This window comes from Canis lupus, chromosome 9, assembly GCF_011100685.1.
Source record: "Canis lupus familiaris isolate Mischka breed German Shepherd chromosome 9, alternate assembly UU_Cfam_GSD_1.0, whole genome shotgun sequence".
NCBI classification, from domain to species: Eukaryota; Metazoa; Chordata; class Mammalia; order Carnivora; family Canidae; genus Canis; species Canis lupus.
Window position 1 is genome coordinate 55,655,887 of NC_049230.1, and position 14,571 is coordinate 55,670,457.

The 14,571-nt window shown below is 52.2% G+C and overlaps 1 protein-coding gene across 1 annotated transcript in view; it reads left to right on the forward strand.

Annotated features, from left to right (window-relative positions):
* The window catches only part of ENG (endoglin), a 31,360-nt gene that overhangs the window by 9,533 nt on the left and 7,256 nt on the right, over positions 1–14,571 (forward strand). Inside the window, exons 3-8 of the mRNA XM_038549266.1 lie at positions 8,412–8,552; positions 11,293–11,455; positions 12,090–12,255; positions 12,502–12,628; positions 13,038–13,212; positions 13,429–13,577. Of these exons, the coding sequence (XP_038405194.1) occupies positions 8,412–8,552; positions 11,293–11,455; positions 12,090–12,255; positions 12,502–12,628; positions 13,038–13,212; positions 13,429–13,577 (921 nt within the window). The remainder of the gene's footprint in view (positions 1–8,411; positions 8,553–11,292; positions 11,456–12,089; positions 12,256–12,501; positions 12,629–13,037; positions 13,213–13,428; positions 13,578–14,571) is intronic.

Below are 14,571 nucleotides of genomic sequence, written 5' to 3' on the forward strand. Positions count from 1 at the left end.
CCTCCCAAGGGCCCATCTGTCAGAGTCTGTTAGTACCCCCACTTCTTGGAGGAGGAGGAAACTGAGGTGAGACTAGAGAGGTGAAGCCAACATGCCCAAGGCCAGAGATCACACTAGATTCCAGAAGACCATGAGCTCAGCTATCACCTGGCTCCCCAGGAGATCCGTGTTCTGGCAGCATCTGGCCTGCCTGGGCTGGTGGCCACACCTGGCTGGTGTGGCATCAGGTCCTGATAGCAATTTAGTGGCGTCAGCTCAGCAAACCTATAGCCAAGCTGCCCCTGAAACTGTTGAGTTGCCCTACATTTGTGTGGTGATAAGACGGTGCCCAGACCACCAATATCGGGAGGCCTGCTCCCCACCGCCCTGCCTGCCACCAGGACTGTGGGCCTTGATAACCCCCAAACTGAGATAGCACCAGGCACACGTTACATGGTTTCCATAGCCATTGTCTTTTTTTTCAAGTTTGGTTAATGATATGGAACCTAAGATTGCCCTCTGTAAGTTCACTCTGTTCTGATGACCCAGTCTCTGTGCCTCCTCTGGGTGCCTGGGATTCCCCCACCCTAATTACTCAATAACAGGCCAGAGTCAGAGAAAAGCCCCCTGCCAAGTGCCTGAGTCTATGGGAAGCCTATGTATAGACAGCCAGCCAGGATCCAGGGGATTGGTGCTTTCTCGGGGAGCACAGGGCAGAGGTACTGCAGCTGCTGTGGGATTAGACAGGTCTTCCTGAAGGAAACAACACTCGGGTGGCCAGGAGCTCATGGGGTGAAGGAGAAAGTAGAGGAGAACAGAGGGCAGAGTGAATGCCCAGGCTGAGAGGACTGTGGGTCCAAATGGGGCTCACAGTGGCAGAAACTTACAGTTCACCTTGGGGCAGGACCAGGGAGATGCAAAGGCCCTGTCACTGTATATTAAGGAGTTTGGTCTTTATCCTGTGGGCAGTAAGAGTCATTGGAGGGTTTTTAGGGGCATAGGAGAATGCCAGTATAACTCATGTCATCCTGGAGCTCATGACAACAGAACCTCCCATCATCCTCTGCCTCTTTCAGAGAATTCAGTCCATGGAACATCTGGTTTTTATTTGTTTATTTATTTATTTTTAAAGATTTTATTTATTTATTCATGAGAGACACAGAGAGAGAGAGACAGAGACAGAGACACAGGCAGAGGGAGAAGCAGGCTCCATGCAGGGAGCCTGATGCGGGACTCGATCCCAGGTCTCCAGGATCACACCCTGGGCCAAAGGCAGATGCTAAACCGCTGAGCCACCCAGGGATCCCCTACACACAGTTAAGAACATGGGCTCTGGAGCCAGACAGTCTTTGGATTGAACTTTGGCTTCCCAACTTACAGCAGCATGGCCTTGAGCTGCCTCTCTAGGCCCTGGCTTTCCACAGGAAATATGGGGACAATAATATTATCTCCCTCACGGGGACTTTGTAAGAATCCAGTGGGGTAGGGCAGGCAAATATTGAGGGCAGGCCTGCCCAAAGTGACCACTCATCTTATTGTAGCTCCACTTATTGTGGTTATAATGGCTCCTCTTTGGCCTCCAAGACCCTCTTCTTGCTGGGCATGCTATAGTTTCCAGAACATCTTCACATCAGTCAACTAATTTGATTCCCAAAGGTTATCGCTACAGTTAGCTAAGGCAGGGGCCATGAATCTCTTTTCAGAGGGAGAAACTGAGGTCCAACCTGATAGAGCTGGGCCTCCCCACCAGGTGGTCCTGGCCTTCCTGCCCCAAGGGCCCATGATCTCACTAGACCCTATGCTGTGACATGGAAGGCACCTCCCTCCCCGTGTAGCCCTAGAAATCAGGTCCACAGCCTGAGAGTCCACCCCCGCCCCCCATACACACTGCTCTGTACCCAGCCTGTGTAGGCATTGACAGTGCAGAGAGAAAGCAGACCCGATCTCTGCCCTTGAACTACTCTCAAGCCAGGGGAGGTAGAAGCAGGTATCAGCAGCCCTGGTACTGAGTGATGGGATTGGCAGTGGGGGGCACACAGGCCATGGAGGGAAAGGGGGATTAGTGAAAGGCTCTGGGTGTCTAGCCAGACAGAGGGGAGAGGTGAAGGGCATTACTAGGCAGGGGGCACTGCACAAGTAAAGATCTAGAGGCCAGAAACATGAGCTGGCCTCAACAACCAGCGCAAGCCCTCCCGACCTTTGGCTGCCTTCTTCAAACTCTGGCACACAGAAACAGCTTCCCTGTCCACCCAGGCATAGCCTCCGAATCCTCAGATTTCCTGTGGGTGGGTGTACATGAGCTGTGGCAGCCAACAGGCTTAGGGAAGAGAGATCCATGGCAGACAGACCAGGGGGCTGTTGGGCAGGGGCTCTATCTCACTGGGTCCCTGAAGGCAGGCTGGAGCCTGGATTCCGGGAGGGGGCCCGGGGTCACATCCTGACCCGCGGAGACAGGAAACTGGCCTGGTGTCTCAGCGATTCCCGTCACTCTGCACAGATCTGCTGTCTTCCTAACAAACCCCAGGCAGCCAGGCCAGAGCTGGGGCAGCCGCTGATTCACCCTGCTTCTGGGCAAACCTGGGGAACTGAAGACACTCCACCCACCCCCAAGCAAATGGAACCTGCCAGGCTCTTGCACTGACTCATTCTTGACCAGAGGGGCAGGCCAGGCTGCTCAGGCAGAGAGGGAGAGTGGGAGGGGGCCTGGGCTCCCCCAGACCATCCCAGGAGGCCGTTCGTGAGGCCCACACGGCCCTCCGCTGGCCTTCTTCCAGCTGCATTCCTCCTCCAGGATAGGGTATCTGCAAGGCTAGAGGGACATCCCCATCCAGAGCCTCACCTGTCCCCGAGTTCGTGCTCTGGGTCCCTGGGCTCCAGAATTCCCTGCCCATATGTGCTGCGCCTCCTCCTGGGGCTGCGTGGGGCTCTTTCTAGTCCCATTGTCTAGAGGGGGTTCTGTGTGGCTGGTGGGAGCTCCTCCAGACCTAAGAGGGGTGGGATGAGGTGATTATTTGTAGGGGCCAGACACAGCAGAGCTTGGGCGTTCAGGCTGGGTCTCTCACATTTATGCTCACGAAGAGCAGGTGAAAAGAAAAGAGGGTGGGCTGGGAGTTTGTATTCATATCCCAGGCCTTGCAAATAGTAGGGGCAGGTTTGGTGGAAGGGCACAGATCACAGGCCTAACACACTTTGTGGAGATAGTGACTGTGCTCTCACTGCTTTGTTTGCAGGTGGCCAGGTCAGGGTCAGTCTGGAAGTAAATATCAGGTGGATGGATGGATCACGGAAGGAAGGCACGAGAAATATACTTGCACATGAGCATTTGCTCAGTGACCATCCCCACAGAGTTAGTGGCGTCACTTGCTGTTCATCTCGAGCTGTTCAAGGGTATTAGCCTTGTTCTCTGCCAAGCCCCTGGAGGATAGAGTTGTGCCTACCTCCTGTGCCCCTTCAAGAGCATAGAAGCTCCAGGCAGGACTCAGCACTGGCTTCATAGATTAGCAAAGAACACAGGCTGACCAGGGGCCCTCAGCACGTCTCTCCCAGGGGGTTCCGGAAGCCCATTCTGTGTCCACCTGGCTAGAGACCATGTCTCCGGGATGCCAACCACGGGGACCCCCAGGAGGCAGGATGAAGTCCAAGGACCATACGATACTAGAACATCGCTGAGCCCAACTCTCACTACACAGATGGGGAGACCAAGGCCCAGAGCGGGGATGCCACCATGAGGCATAGCTTTGACCTGCTCCAGTTCTAGCTAACTGCTACCCACCCTTAACACTGACCTCCCCAGACCGTGGCAGTCCTCTGGATGAGTGGGCAAGGAGGAAGTCACAGGTGATGAGAGCCAGTCTACTGCTGTGTATTTAGCTGGGCCCTGGACACCCCCATTTTGCAAGCAGAATCTCACCGATTCCTCCCAAGTCTACGAAGTGGGCGTATCATTCAGCCAATTTTCCAGACCAGAAAACTGAGGCCCAGAGAGGAATCGTGACTGCCCAGGGTCACAGGTTAATGACTGAGCCCATATTTGAATTCAGGTCAGTCTGGCTTTGACCCATTTCCCCTGCCATCCTGCCCGTATGATCATCTGAGCCTGCTGGGGTGGATGGAGGGACGGCTGGCTCCAATCTGGCCGGCTCCAGTCTGGCCCTAAGAGGGTGGGGGCTGCAGGCAGCCCCAAGGCTCCACTCCTAGAAGAATTGCTGGAAGCAACTTTCTATAAGTGGCTACTAGTGTTCAGGGCCTCCTCACCGAAATCCCCCCTTCCCGCCACCGACGCCTGAGCCAACAATGCATCTGTGGGACACTAGCACAAAAATAGCAACGTGGCCTCCCGCCCACCCACTCAGGGAAGGGGGGCGTGGGCCCAAGTTGGCCCAGGCCAGACCTGAGAGCTCCTAGAATTCCCAGGCTGCTCTTCGGGAGGCTGGGTGCTGGGAGGTGGAGGGGGGCGAGTCAGACCCCTCTCTTCCCCCCTGGGCTCCGGGCGGGGGCAGAGGGGGAAGTCGGTGTGTGGGGGAGTGACGGTGATGATGAGTCAGGGCTCTGGGATGGAAATGTTTGCTGTGGAAACTCAACTGGGGTTTTCTGGTAACCAATTGGCCTCGGCGGGGTCTGGGAGCTTGGGGACCCCTGGGGGGTGAGGGGGAACCCAGGCCTCCGGCCTCCCCAAGCATGCACGTGGTCACCTGCTGTGTGCCTCTGGCCCATGGCTGCCCCTCCTTGGGCCTCCACCCCTGCTCCCTTTCCAGCCCCTACCCCCACAAGGAGGGACACGGGGACAGCTGAGTGAGTGGTGGATGAAGAGTTGAGTTTCACAACACATGTCCCAAAGTGCCCGTCTCCCAATGCCCTCACCCTTAGCCTGGCCCGACGCTGACCTCTACTTCTCTTTTTTAACTTCCTTTATTGAGAGCCCTACCTGGTATTTGTTCCCAACCTTGTCCTCCCGAGTGGAGACCAGGGAGCAGTTGCCAAGCAGCAGCAAGAATGGATGTTCATGGGGCTCTTCCCTGCCAAATCCCTATTGCTCTGGGGCCTGCGGTGCTCTCAGGCTGTGGGTATCCACCAAGGGGCAGAGGATGGACCTCATCCACTGCGGCCCATCCACAGCATCTGCAAACCCCAGGGCCCATGCCTTTGCTGCATATGGGACTCCAAAGGTCAGTCTCCTGGGGGAGGACAGACAGATGGGACTAGACAGTGATGAACCGCAGGGCAGTCCAGGACAGCAGGGCTGAGAGAGGGAGGACACAGCCCAGGGGTGTGGGCTCTGCTCTGGCACCAGGCTGATGTCCACTGGACACCTGACTTCACCTCTGGCACATCCCTTGGCAGTTTCCCTTTCTGACCCTCAACTGATAAATCTGTAAAATGGGAGGCTTCCCGACTCTGCTTCAATAAAAACACATGTAACATGCTCAGTATAGGGCCAGGAACAGATTATGTTGAACCATGTGAAATTACTGATATTTAGTGGGTTTTTTTGACCGCTTTATCCAGGTAAAGTTTGCCCATTGAGAGTGTACAATTGAATGGTTTTTAGTAGATACACAGGGTTGTGCAATCATACTCAATTGTTCGAGCCAATAGTACATATACAATCAGGGCAAAGAGGTGGGAGGGGGTGGGCAGGTCCATTCTCAAGGATTCTCAAAGATTCTCAAGGATTCTAGCAGGTTGGCTGTACTGGGTCTTTCCCAACACCACCAAGGTGGGTCTCCTTTTGCTTAGGTTAATCTCAAGTAAGCCTGCCAATTATACTTCAATTTTTAAATAAATTAACAAATTAAATAAAAGTTTCAAGTAGTGATCACAATCTTGGAACAAAATGTCAGTTCTGACAATTAGCTATTTATTTCATATTTTACCAAAATATATTAAATCCACTTTTTAAGTTTTAAAGTGTTTAGAATGCATAAATATATTTTTTTTTAGTTTTATTTATTCAAGAAACCTCCATTCCCGACATGGGACTTGAACTCACAACCCTGAGATTAAGAGTTGCATGCTCCTCCAACTAAGCAGCCAGATGCCCTTAGGATGCATAATATGCATAATATTTTTAAACATTGACCTAAAAAGATATTTCGAAAACCAAAATGTTATAAACCTATTAGAAAACACTAATTAAAAAAAACACTGATTAATCAAAAACATGAACTTATCAAACATCATTTTTAAAAAAGATTTTATTTATTTATTCGTGAGAGACACACAGAGAGAGGCAGAGACATAGAGGGAGAAGCAGGCTCCCTGCAGGGAGCCTGATGTGAGACTAAATCCCAGGACCCCAGGATCATGACCTGAGCTAAAGGCAGACACTCAACCACTGAGCCACCCAGGTGCCCCTAAAACATAAATTTGAAACATATATTATTGTTCTATAAATTTGCATAAAAACAGAGATCTGAAGATAGGCAACATCAATAGCTCACTGAAGTGAAAAAGTTGCTTGTGAAACATTCAAATTGAAATCACGTTATTTGCTCTTTTGTTTCAAAGAGCAGAGTTACAAACAAAGAGTGACTATGGTGTCATTATTGACTAACGGAAATATTTCTGGGCAGATTTTTCCAGCGGCTGAAACACTCTATCTGGCTCTGTGACATCAGCTGGGGAAATGGCCAGGAGATAATTGGAAGTTAAATCTAAAACTTTCCACTGATGTCTTCATCTTGAAATACCTCTCTCCTTTTTGATAAGTATTTAGGAGATTTGGGGGGTCAGGTTTTATCTCTGTGCAGGGGCTGCCAGCTTCAGAGAGCGGCTGGAACTCACTGCTCAGAGAAGTGTTTCCATTAATCTTTGTCCCCGTGAGTCCATGGTGGGGCTCCTGAGGCATATCTCTGCCTGTTCACTGGTTCAGAAAGTCTTTGAGCAGAGCTGAGGTTTTTTCTTTCTTTCTTTCTTTCAGATTTATGTATTTATTGAGGCACCTGGGTGGCTCAGTTGGTTAAGCATCTGCCTTAGGCTCAGGTCATGATCCCAAGGTCCTGGGATCAAAACCCATGTCGGGCTCCCTGCTCAGCAGGGAATCTGCTTCTCCCTCTGCCTCTGCCTGCTGCTCCCCTGCTCATGCTCTCTCTCTCTTAAATAAATAAACATCTTTTTAAAAACTATTTATTTATTTATTTGAGAGAGTGAGAGACAGCACAAGCAGGAGGGGCAGAGGGAGAGGGAGAGAAAATCTCAAGCAGACCCCACACTGATCTTGGATCCTGATACAGGCCTTGATCTCACAACCCTGGGATCACAACCTGAGCTGAAACCCAAGCGCCCCTGAGGTTGTTCTTTCAATAGAAGCATTGCCATGGTGATTGCTGTGTCCTTTTCCTTCTTGGGAGTAAAGAGGTGTAGAAAAATGTGGTGAGACCATATGGTTAGAGCAGAGGCCTGCCTGGTCCACATCCTAGCTCCATATTTACCTGTTGTGTGATCCTGGGACTTCACCTCTCTGCACCTCATTTTCTTATCTGTTAAATGAGAATAATGATGCCTACCTCTTAAGATTGTCATGAGGATTAAGTGAGTCCATATGTAAAGGACTTGGAACAGTCCTGGCACATAGTTAGCACCGTCTAAGTGTTATTATTACTGAGGATGTGGTTGTGGTTGTTGTTATGAAGGCATTCTAAATGCATGCCCCGTGATAAATTAACATTTTTCATTCTATAGGTTCCTCTCAGGACTTAATGATTTCAAGTTCCCAGTCTCATAAAATATCAAAATGATGGTATTATATCAACAAAAATATGGGCATTTTAGTACTTTAAAATAGGAAGGCAGGGCAGCCCCAGTGGCGCAGCGGTTTGGCGCCGCCTGCAGCCTGGGGTGTGATCCTGGAGACCCGGGATCGAGTCCCACATCGGGCTCCCTGCGTGGAGCCTGCTTCTCCCTCTGTCTGTGTCTCTGCCCCTCTCTCTGTGTCTATGAATAAAAAAATAAAATCTTTAAAAAAATAAAAATAAAAAAATAAAATAAAATAAAATAAAATAGGAAGGCAAACAGCAATACAGGAAACAGGGAAAGGCTGATGCCTCAACACTGCTGCCTAGGAATAGAGAAAGGGCACAGGATACCATCCAAGTCACGCGGATGCTCAACAGAAACAGCAAACTTGGATCTACTGTGGGATAAAGTTCAGGCTTATTGCATTAAAAAAAAAAAAAGTCTCTTTGGATTTGATGAGAGTAATCACTTCATATTCAGCAATATTCAGCAAATATTTTCTGAGTCTCTCCCAATGGCCAGGCACAGTGCTAGGCCCCGGGAGGCAGGGGCAGCCTAGTGGGGCAGGAAGAGTGGAGGGGAAGCTGATGGCAGGTGAGCCTTTACTACTGATCCAGGTGGCACAGCCCGTGCAAGCCTGACTGGTCTGTGTGTATGTGTGTGTGTATGTGTGTGTCACTTTCCTGCCTCCACTCTAGGAGCTGTCAGAGCTGGAGCTGACTATCCAGAAGTCCAAGCAAAATGGCACTCGGCCCCGAGAGGTGTTCCTGGTCCTCAGTGCAAAGAAGAATGTGCTTCTGCAGTTGCAGGCCCCAGGAATCCCACTCTACCTGGCCTTCGTGAGTGTGTTACTCCCAACTGTGGGCTGAGGTACTGGCCGAGGAAGGCCCCTGCTGTCTGCCTCCATGGGCCAGGTTCTCCTGCCCCAGCAGTCCTGCTTTTCTTGTTCATTCTGACACTATTGCCTGGTGAATATCATGGGGCCCTGACTAAGAACCCAGAAGGCTGCAGGGGCTGGGGTGAAAAGCCCAAACCCAGATGTGGGAGTCAGGTTTATGGACAACCCTGGCCAACTCCAATCCTCTTGCAGAGCCTCAGTTTTCCCATCTGTCTAGTAGCAGAATTGGAATCTGTGACATATCATTAAGTAATCTTGTCTCTATCTCTGAAAAAGTTACAAGATATGTCTGAAAATATTTAAGTACAAAGGAAAAGGAAACCTAACAATGGAGTAATGGTGATTATGGCTGGGAAATGGGATTAGGAGAGACATTTATTTGTTCTTTACACTTTGTTGAATTCGCATTTGTTCTCATCAACATAGCCTACATTGGAGAAAAAGTATTTTGTAAAAACTCAAGTTTTAAGTGTCAGGCACATCCACCAGAGAGAGGAGGTCAACAGGTGGGGACCCACGGCAAGGGGGAAGGTCAGGGCTGGAAGAGGTAGAAGGCCCTGGAAAGTGGTCCCCAGATGGGAGCAGCTGCTGTTTCTAGCCAGAGAAAGCAGAGGGCAGGATGGGGGCGGACAGCAGAGATAACAAGGGAGAGAGAAACACAGAAAGAAAAAAAGAACTAGCAAGAGCCAGCCTGTTGTGGGAGGGACAGACACACACTCAGAGAGGGGGAGGAGGAGGAGAGCTGGGAACTGAACACAGACCCGATCCAGGGCTGCCTGGGAGACAGGCCCAGAGACCAAGACAACCTGGGCATGGGGTGTGGAATCCAGGCTTGCGGCAGGCACAGCAGAGACAGACGGGGAGGGGAGGGCCACGTGAAGGCCCAGGGAGCCCTGGAGGCCAAACACCGGCCCAGCCCCCTGTGTTTCTTCCCTCTGTTCCCAGTGGGGTAAATGGAGGCCCTGTGGAGAGCAAAGGCTTGCCAGGGCTCCTCCTCCCCCTTCTCTCTTCCCCCGTCTCTCCTACCCCTTCCACGGCCCTGCAGGCGGGGATCTGAGCCCCAGCGTGGCACTGGATGACGTAGGGAACATGAAACGCACCGGCTGGGCAGGAAAGTCAAGCAGCTGCTGGCCGTGGCCTGGGTCACGCCTTCCTCCCCAGAGCTAAGAATACTCTGGGATGGGGGTGGGGCACTTACTGTGGGAGCTGCCAGCACCCCACACACACACTCCAGCTACCTGAAGGGGGCAGGGACTCCCCCAGAGGGGCCACAGTCTGTTTGGAGCTTGGGCCTCGAAGTCTAACTCAGCACCAGGCAACTGACAAATGCCTTGCCTTTAATCCCCAATTTTATAGATGATGACCTGAGAGTCCGACTGGGTAGAGGTCCCTAACCTCTTCCTGCTCCAAACCACACCCTTGCCCCTCCATTGTGGGGGCTGAGTTCCTCATCCTAGCACTCAGCACTATGTCCCCTTGTTTAAGTCCTGGTCCTTTCTAGAGGTGTACCATTCTATGGTATCTTGCTGACTGCTACTGCCAGGCAGTCCCCCTTAGTATCTAGCCTGAAGCCCTTAAGGTGCTGTTACTTCAGAGCAATGTCCCTGGCTTTGGAGATGGAATGCAAAGGAACTCTGAGTCTGGGGCCCCAAGAGCTTCCTCTGAATCCTTTGGCTTCACAAAATACCTCTTCCAGGAAGTCTTCCCTGCTTCTTTTTTTTCTTCTTCTTCTTTTTTTAAAGATTTTATTTATTTAGTCATGAGAAACAGAGAGGAGAGAGAGACAGAGACACAGGCAGAGGGAGAAGCAGGCTCCATGCAGGGAGCCCGATGTGGGACTCGATCCCGGGTCTCCAGGATCACGCCCTGGGCTGAAGGCGGCGCTAAACCGCTGAGCCACCCGAGCTGCCCTGCCGTCTTCCCTGTTTCTTTCTTCAGGCCCACCAGGGTCGCTCCTGAGGCCTGGACAATAGAGTCAGTGAGGTGCTAGAGCCACCCAGATTCCCATCCCTGTCCATCCAGAGACCTGTCTTGCTCCCTTGTTTCTATTAAATAACATCCTCTGTCTTCTGTTGTTTCAAGTGACTTGATGCACGACTAGTTTCTGGATGGTAAAATCCCCAGGGCAGGGATGATCCCATTCATTCATTCATTCATTCATTCATCTGTTTCTTCTTTCCTTCCTTTCTCCCTTCCATTGTGCAGGGAGCACCTTGCTGTGTGCTAGGTACCTGGGTAAAGCTGACATATCAGGATCCCCCATGCTGGGCCCAGGGCCTGGCACAAAGTCGTGTATTTCTCAGTCAGTGCCTACTATGTGTCTGGCACCATGCAGGGATGATGTGCCTTACAGCAGATGCTGTGCCTCACAGGCCCTAGCCAAATGGTGTTACAAGTGTGGGTTTTATGAGTAAGACTATGGAGGGGTGGTCAGGTGGACAGGTGGATGAACATGGATGTGCATCCATCCAGCACCTTAGGCATGGAAGGACAATGGGACAGATCAGCTCAGGGTAGGGGGGCTAATGAGGGGGCTCTGAGCTGACTTCATATCCATGAGCCTCAGCATTCTCAGCCCTGCCTCCTCCACTCAGCCTCCCCAAAATACCTTCCAACCTTCTGAATGGGACAGGGGGCTCAGGCCCGGGAACAGCATTCTGAGTCATCATGTGTCTTCCCAGAACCCCAAACTGATCTTCCAAGGGCACCCAGGAGTCAACACCACGGAACTGCCATCCTTCACCACCAAGAGCCAGCTCCTCGCCTGGGCGGATACCAAGGGCTCCATTGCGTCTATCGCTGAGCTGAATGACCCTCAAAGCATCCTCCTCCGTCTGGACCAAGGTCAGCTTCCCCAGCAGCCTTTCTGGACTCAGGACTCAGCTCTGAAGAAATGTGACTTCCTCTGGCCCATTCCTCAGATGTGGACACTAAGATCCACAATGGGATGTGATTTGCCCCAGGTCACATAGAGCAAGTCAGTGCTCTCGGGACAATAATTTGTGACCTAGGAAGCAGCACTTTTATATTATTTATTGTGCACCTACTATGTGCTCAGTCCTATGCTAGGCACTTGGGGACTCTGTGCAGTCAGACCCAGGTCCTGCCATCCTGGAGCCAACACTGGTGAGGTGATCACAGTAAACAAGTATAAAGATGAATAAATTCCCTAATTTTAGGTCACGGTAAATGCCATAGAAAGAGGAGAGTGAGGTGATGTGCTGGTGTTTGCAGGGCTGCACCCCTAACTAAAGCTTTTATTAACCCTGTGTCCATGGATAAGGAAACAGGGCAGGGGTCTTGCCTCCAGTCACTTGGCAGTAGTGGTAGAGAGGAGATTTGCATTCAGGCCCTCCCAGGCACCCCACTTCTTTGCTGCTCCACCCTGCCCACCCCACCTTTACTGTGGGTGAGGGTGGGCCTCTGTATTGGCGCCAGGCTGCTCAGGGAGGGAACTGAAGTGTGCTTGTCCCCACAGCCCCGAAATCACCGTCCTTCTGCAATCTGGAACCCCTCGTGGACATGGGCCACACACTTGAGTGGAGCCCGCTCACCCGGGCCTCTGTCCGGGGCTGCCGTTTGGAAGGCGTGCCTGGCCACAAGGAAGCGCACATCGTGAGGGTCCTACCAGGCCCGGAGGCCGGGTAAGGGTGCCCGCCCCCGGGCCCGCCCACATCAAGCCCCACCCCGGCTAGGTGAGAGAGGAGCGGCCTCTACCTTAGCTCTGGCCCCTCCCCCTCTGGGCTCCACCCCACCCACTCCCACGCCCCTCCTACCGGCCTACACCTGCTGCCCACCCGACCCCAGGCCTAGTCCCCTCCAGACCCGGCTCCATCAGGCCCCACCCCGCATTCCCGTCCTGCGCTGAGCCAGGTCTGCCCCCACCGCAGGCCCCGGACAGTGACCGTGAAGGTGGAGCTGCGCTGTGCTTCCGGCGATCCCGAAGCTGTGCTTATCCTGCAAGGTCCATCCCATGTGTCCTGGCTCATCGACGCCAACCACAACATGCAGATCTGGGTGAGTCTTGCTCCGCGACCCGGACAGCCCTGCGCAGGCCTCGCCAAGGCTCTCGGAGAAAGAGAAAACCCCAACTCCCTGCATCAGCAAGCACCCCAGCCCTGAGCCTCTTCCCCGGTGCACTAGCTATTCCTTCTTTAGACCTTCACCCGGGTGCCACCCCCTCCACAAGGCCTTCCATCATCCCCTAGGGAGGCCCCTACCCCAGCCCACAGGGTCAGGGAAGGTTCCTGGAGAAGAGAACCTCAGGCTGATTTGAAGGACCAACAGGAGCCAGTAGAGGAGGGGAGGGGGTCCTCAGGGGAGGAAACAGTAGGAGCAAAGGAGAGAGTGGCACTGACGCCTGGCATAACCCTGCCAGGCTGCGTGCCCCCCTGACTGTGTCTGTGGCTCCCTGCCCTATCATTAGACCACTGGTGAATACTCCTTCAAGATCTTTCCAGAGAAGAACATCCGTGGCTTTGTGCTCCCAGATACACCCCAAGGCCTGCTGGGGGAGGCCCGGAGACTCAACGCCAGCATGGTAGCATCCTTCGTGGAGCTCCCCCTGGCCAGTGTCGTCTCGCTGCAGGCCCACAGCTGCGGTGAGCTCCCTCTTCCCTTCCCTTGCCCTCTACTGGGGTCAGTAGCCACAGTGCAGTGAAGCACCACGTGCTGCCATAGGAACAGGGCACTTGTGTCAGCCCGTGGGAGCCCATCCTTTCCATCCACAACTGAGGACAGTGACAGTAGCTAGTCACTTCGTGCCTGGTGCATGGGGAGTGCTCAGTGACTTGCCGGCCGTCCTCTGTGCTCTGCAGGTGGTGGTGGGCTGCAGACCTCTCCCCCACCTGTCCAGACCACCCCTCCTCCCACGGAGAGCTGCAACCAAGAGCTGCTCCTGTCCCTGATCCAGCCCAAGTGCTCTGAAGACGTCATGACTGTGGTGCTCAAGAAAGACCTCATCTCGGTAAGGGAACCCCTGCCCCTCCAGCCCCAGGGTATGTGGGTAGCTGGTCCTTCCCTTAGGCCAAGAGTCTTGGGGTCCTGACCCTGGCAGGGAGGCAAATCACATCCCTCTGCAAGCCTCAGCTCTTCCACTTGTGAAATGGGCTTGATGATGGTACCTGCCAAAAAGAGGTCTGACACGTGGAGCCACATGTCGTGTACAGTAATTGTTCGATAAACAGATACTAGTCATCATTAATGAATCCTAAATGGAGGCTGAGCTGGGGGGTTACTTAATATCTGTATGATACAATACCCATCTGACTAAAGAACGAGGATACTTACAATAACACCAGATTTTTTTTTTTTAAGATTTTATTTATTTATTCATGAGAGACACAGAGAGAGAGGCAGAGACACAGGCAGAGGGAGAAGCAGGCTCCATGTAGGGAGCCCGATGTGGGACTCGATCCCGGGATGATCTGAGCTGAAAGCAGATGCTCAACCACTGAGCCACCCAGGCGCCCCCAGATTTTTTTTTAACGTGAAAAATTAGGGAGAAAAAATTTCAATCTTCCTGCCCAAAGACAATGGCTACCAATATTTTAGTGTTTCTTTCTGGAATGTGTTCTTGGTGTATTTCTTTCTTTCTTTCTTTCTTTCTTTTTTTTTTAAGATCTTATTCATTTATTCATGAGAGACACACAGAGAGAGAGAGGCAGAGACACAGGCAGAGGGAGAAGCAGGCTCCATGCAGGGAGCCCGATGTGGGACTCGATCCCGGGACTCCAGGATCATGACCTGGGCCGAAGGCAGCGCTAAACCGCTGAGCTACCCAGGTGCTAATCGGCTGAGCCACCCAGGGATCCCCTCTTGGTGTACTTCTTTTTTTTTTTTTTTTTGGTGTACTTCTTATATGGTGTCATATCCAATGCACTTGTCTGTCTCCTGCTATATTCACTTAATGTATTTTTAGAACTTTGACATATACTTAATGTCGCTTTAATAAGCACAAA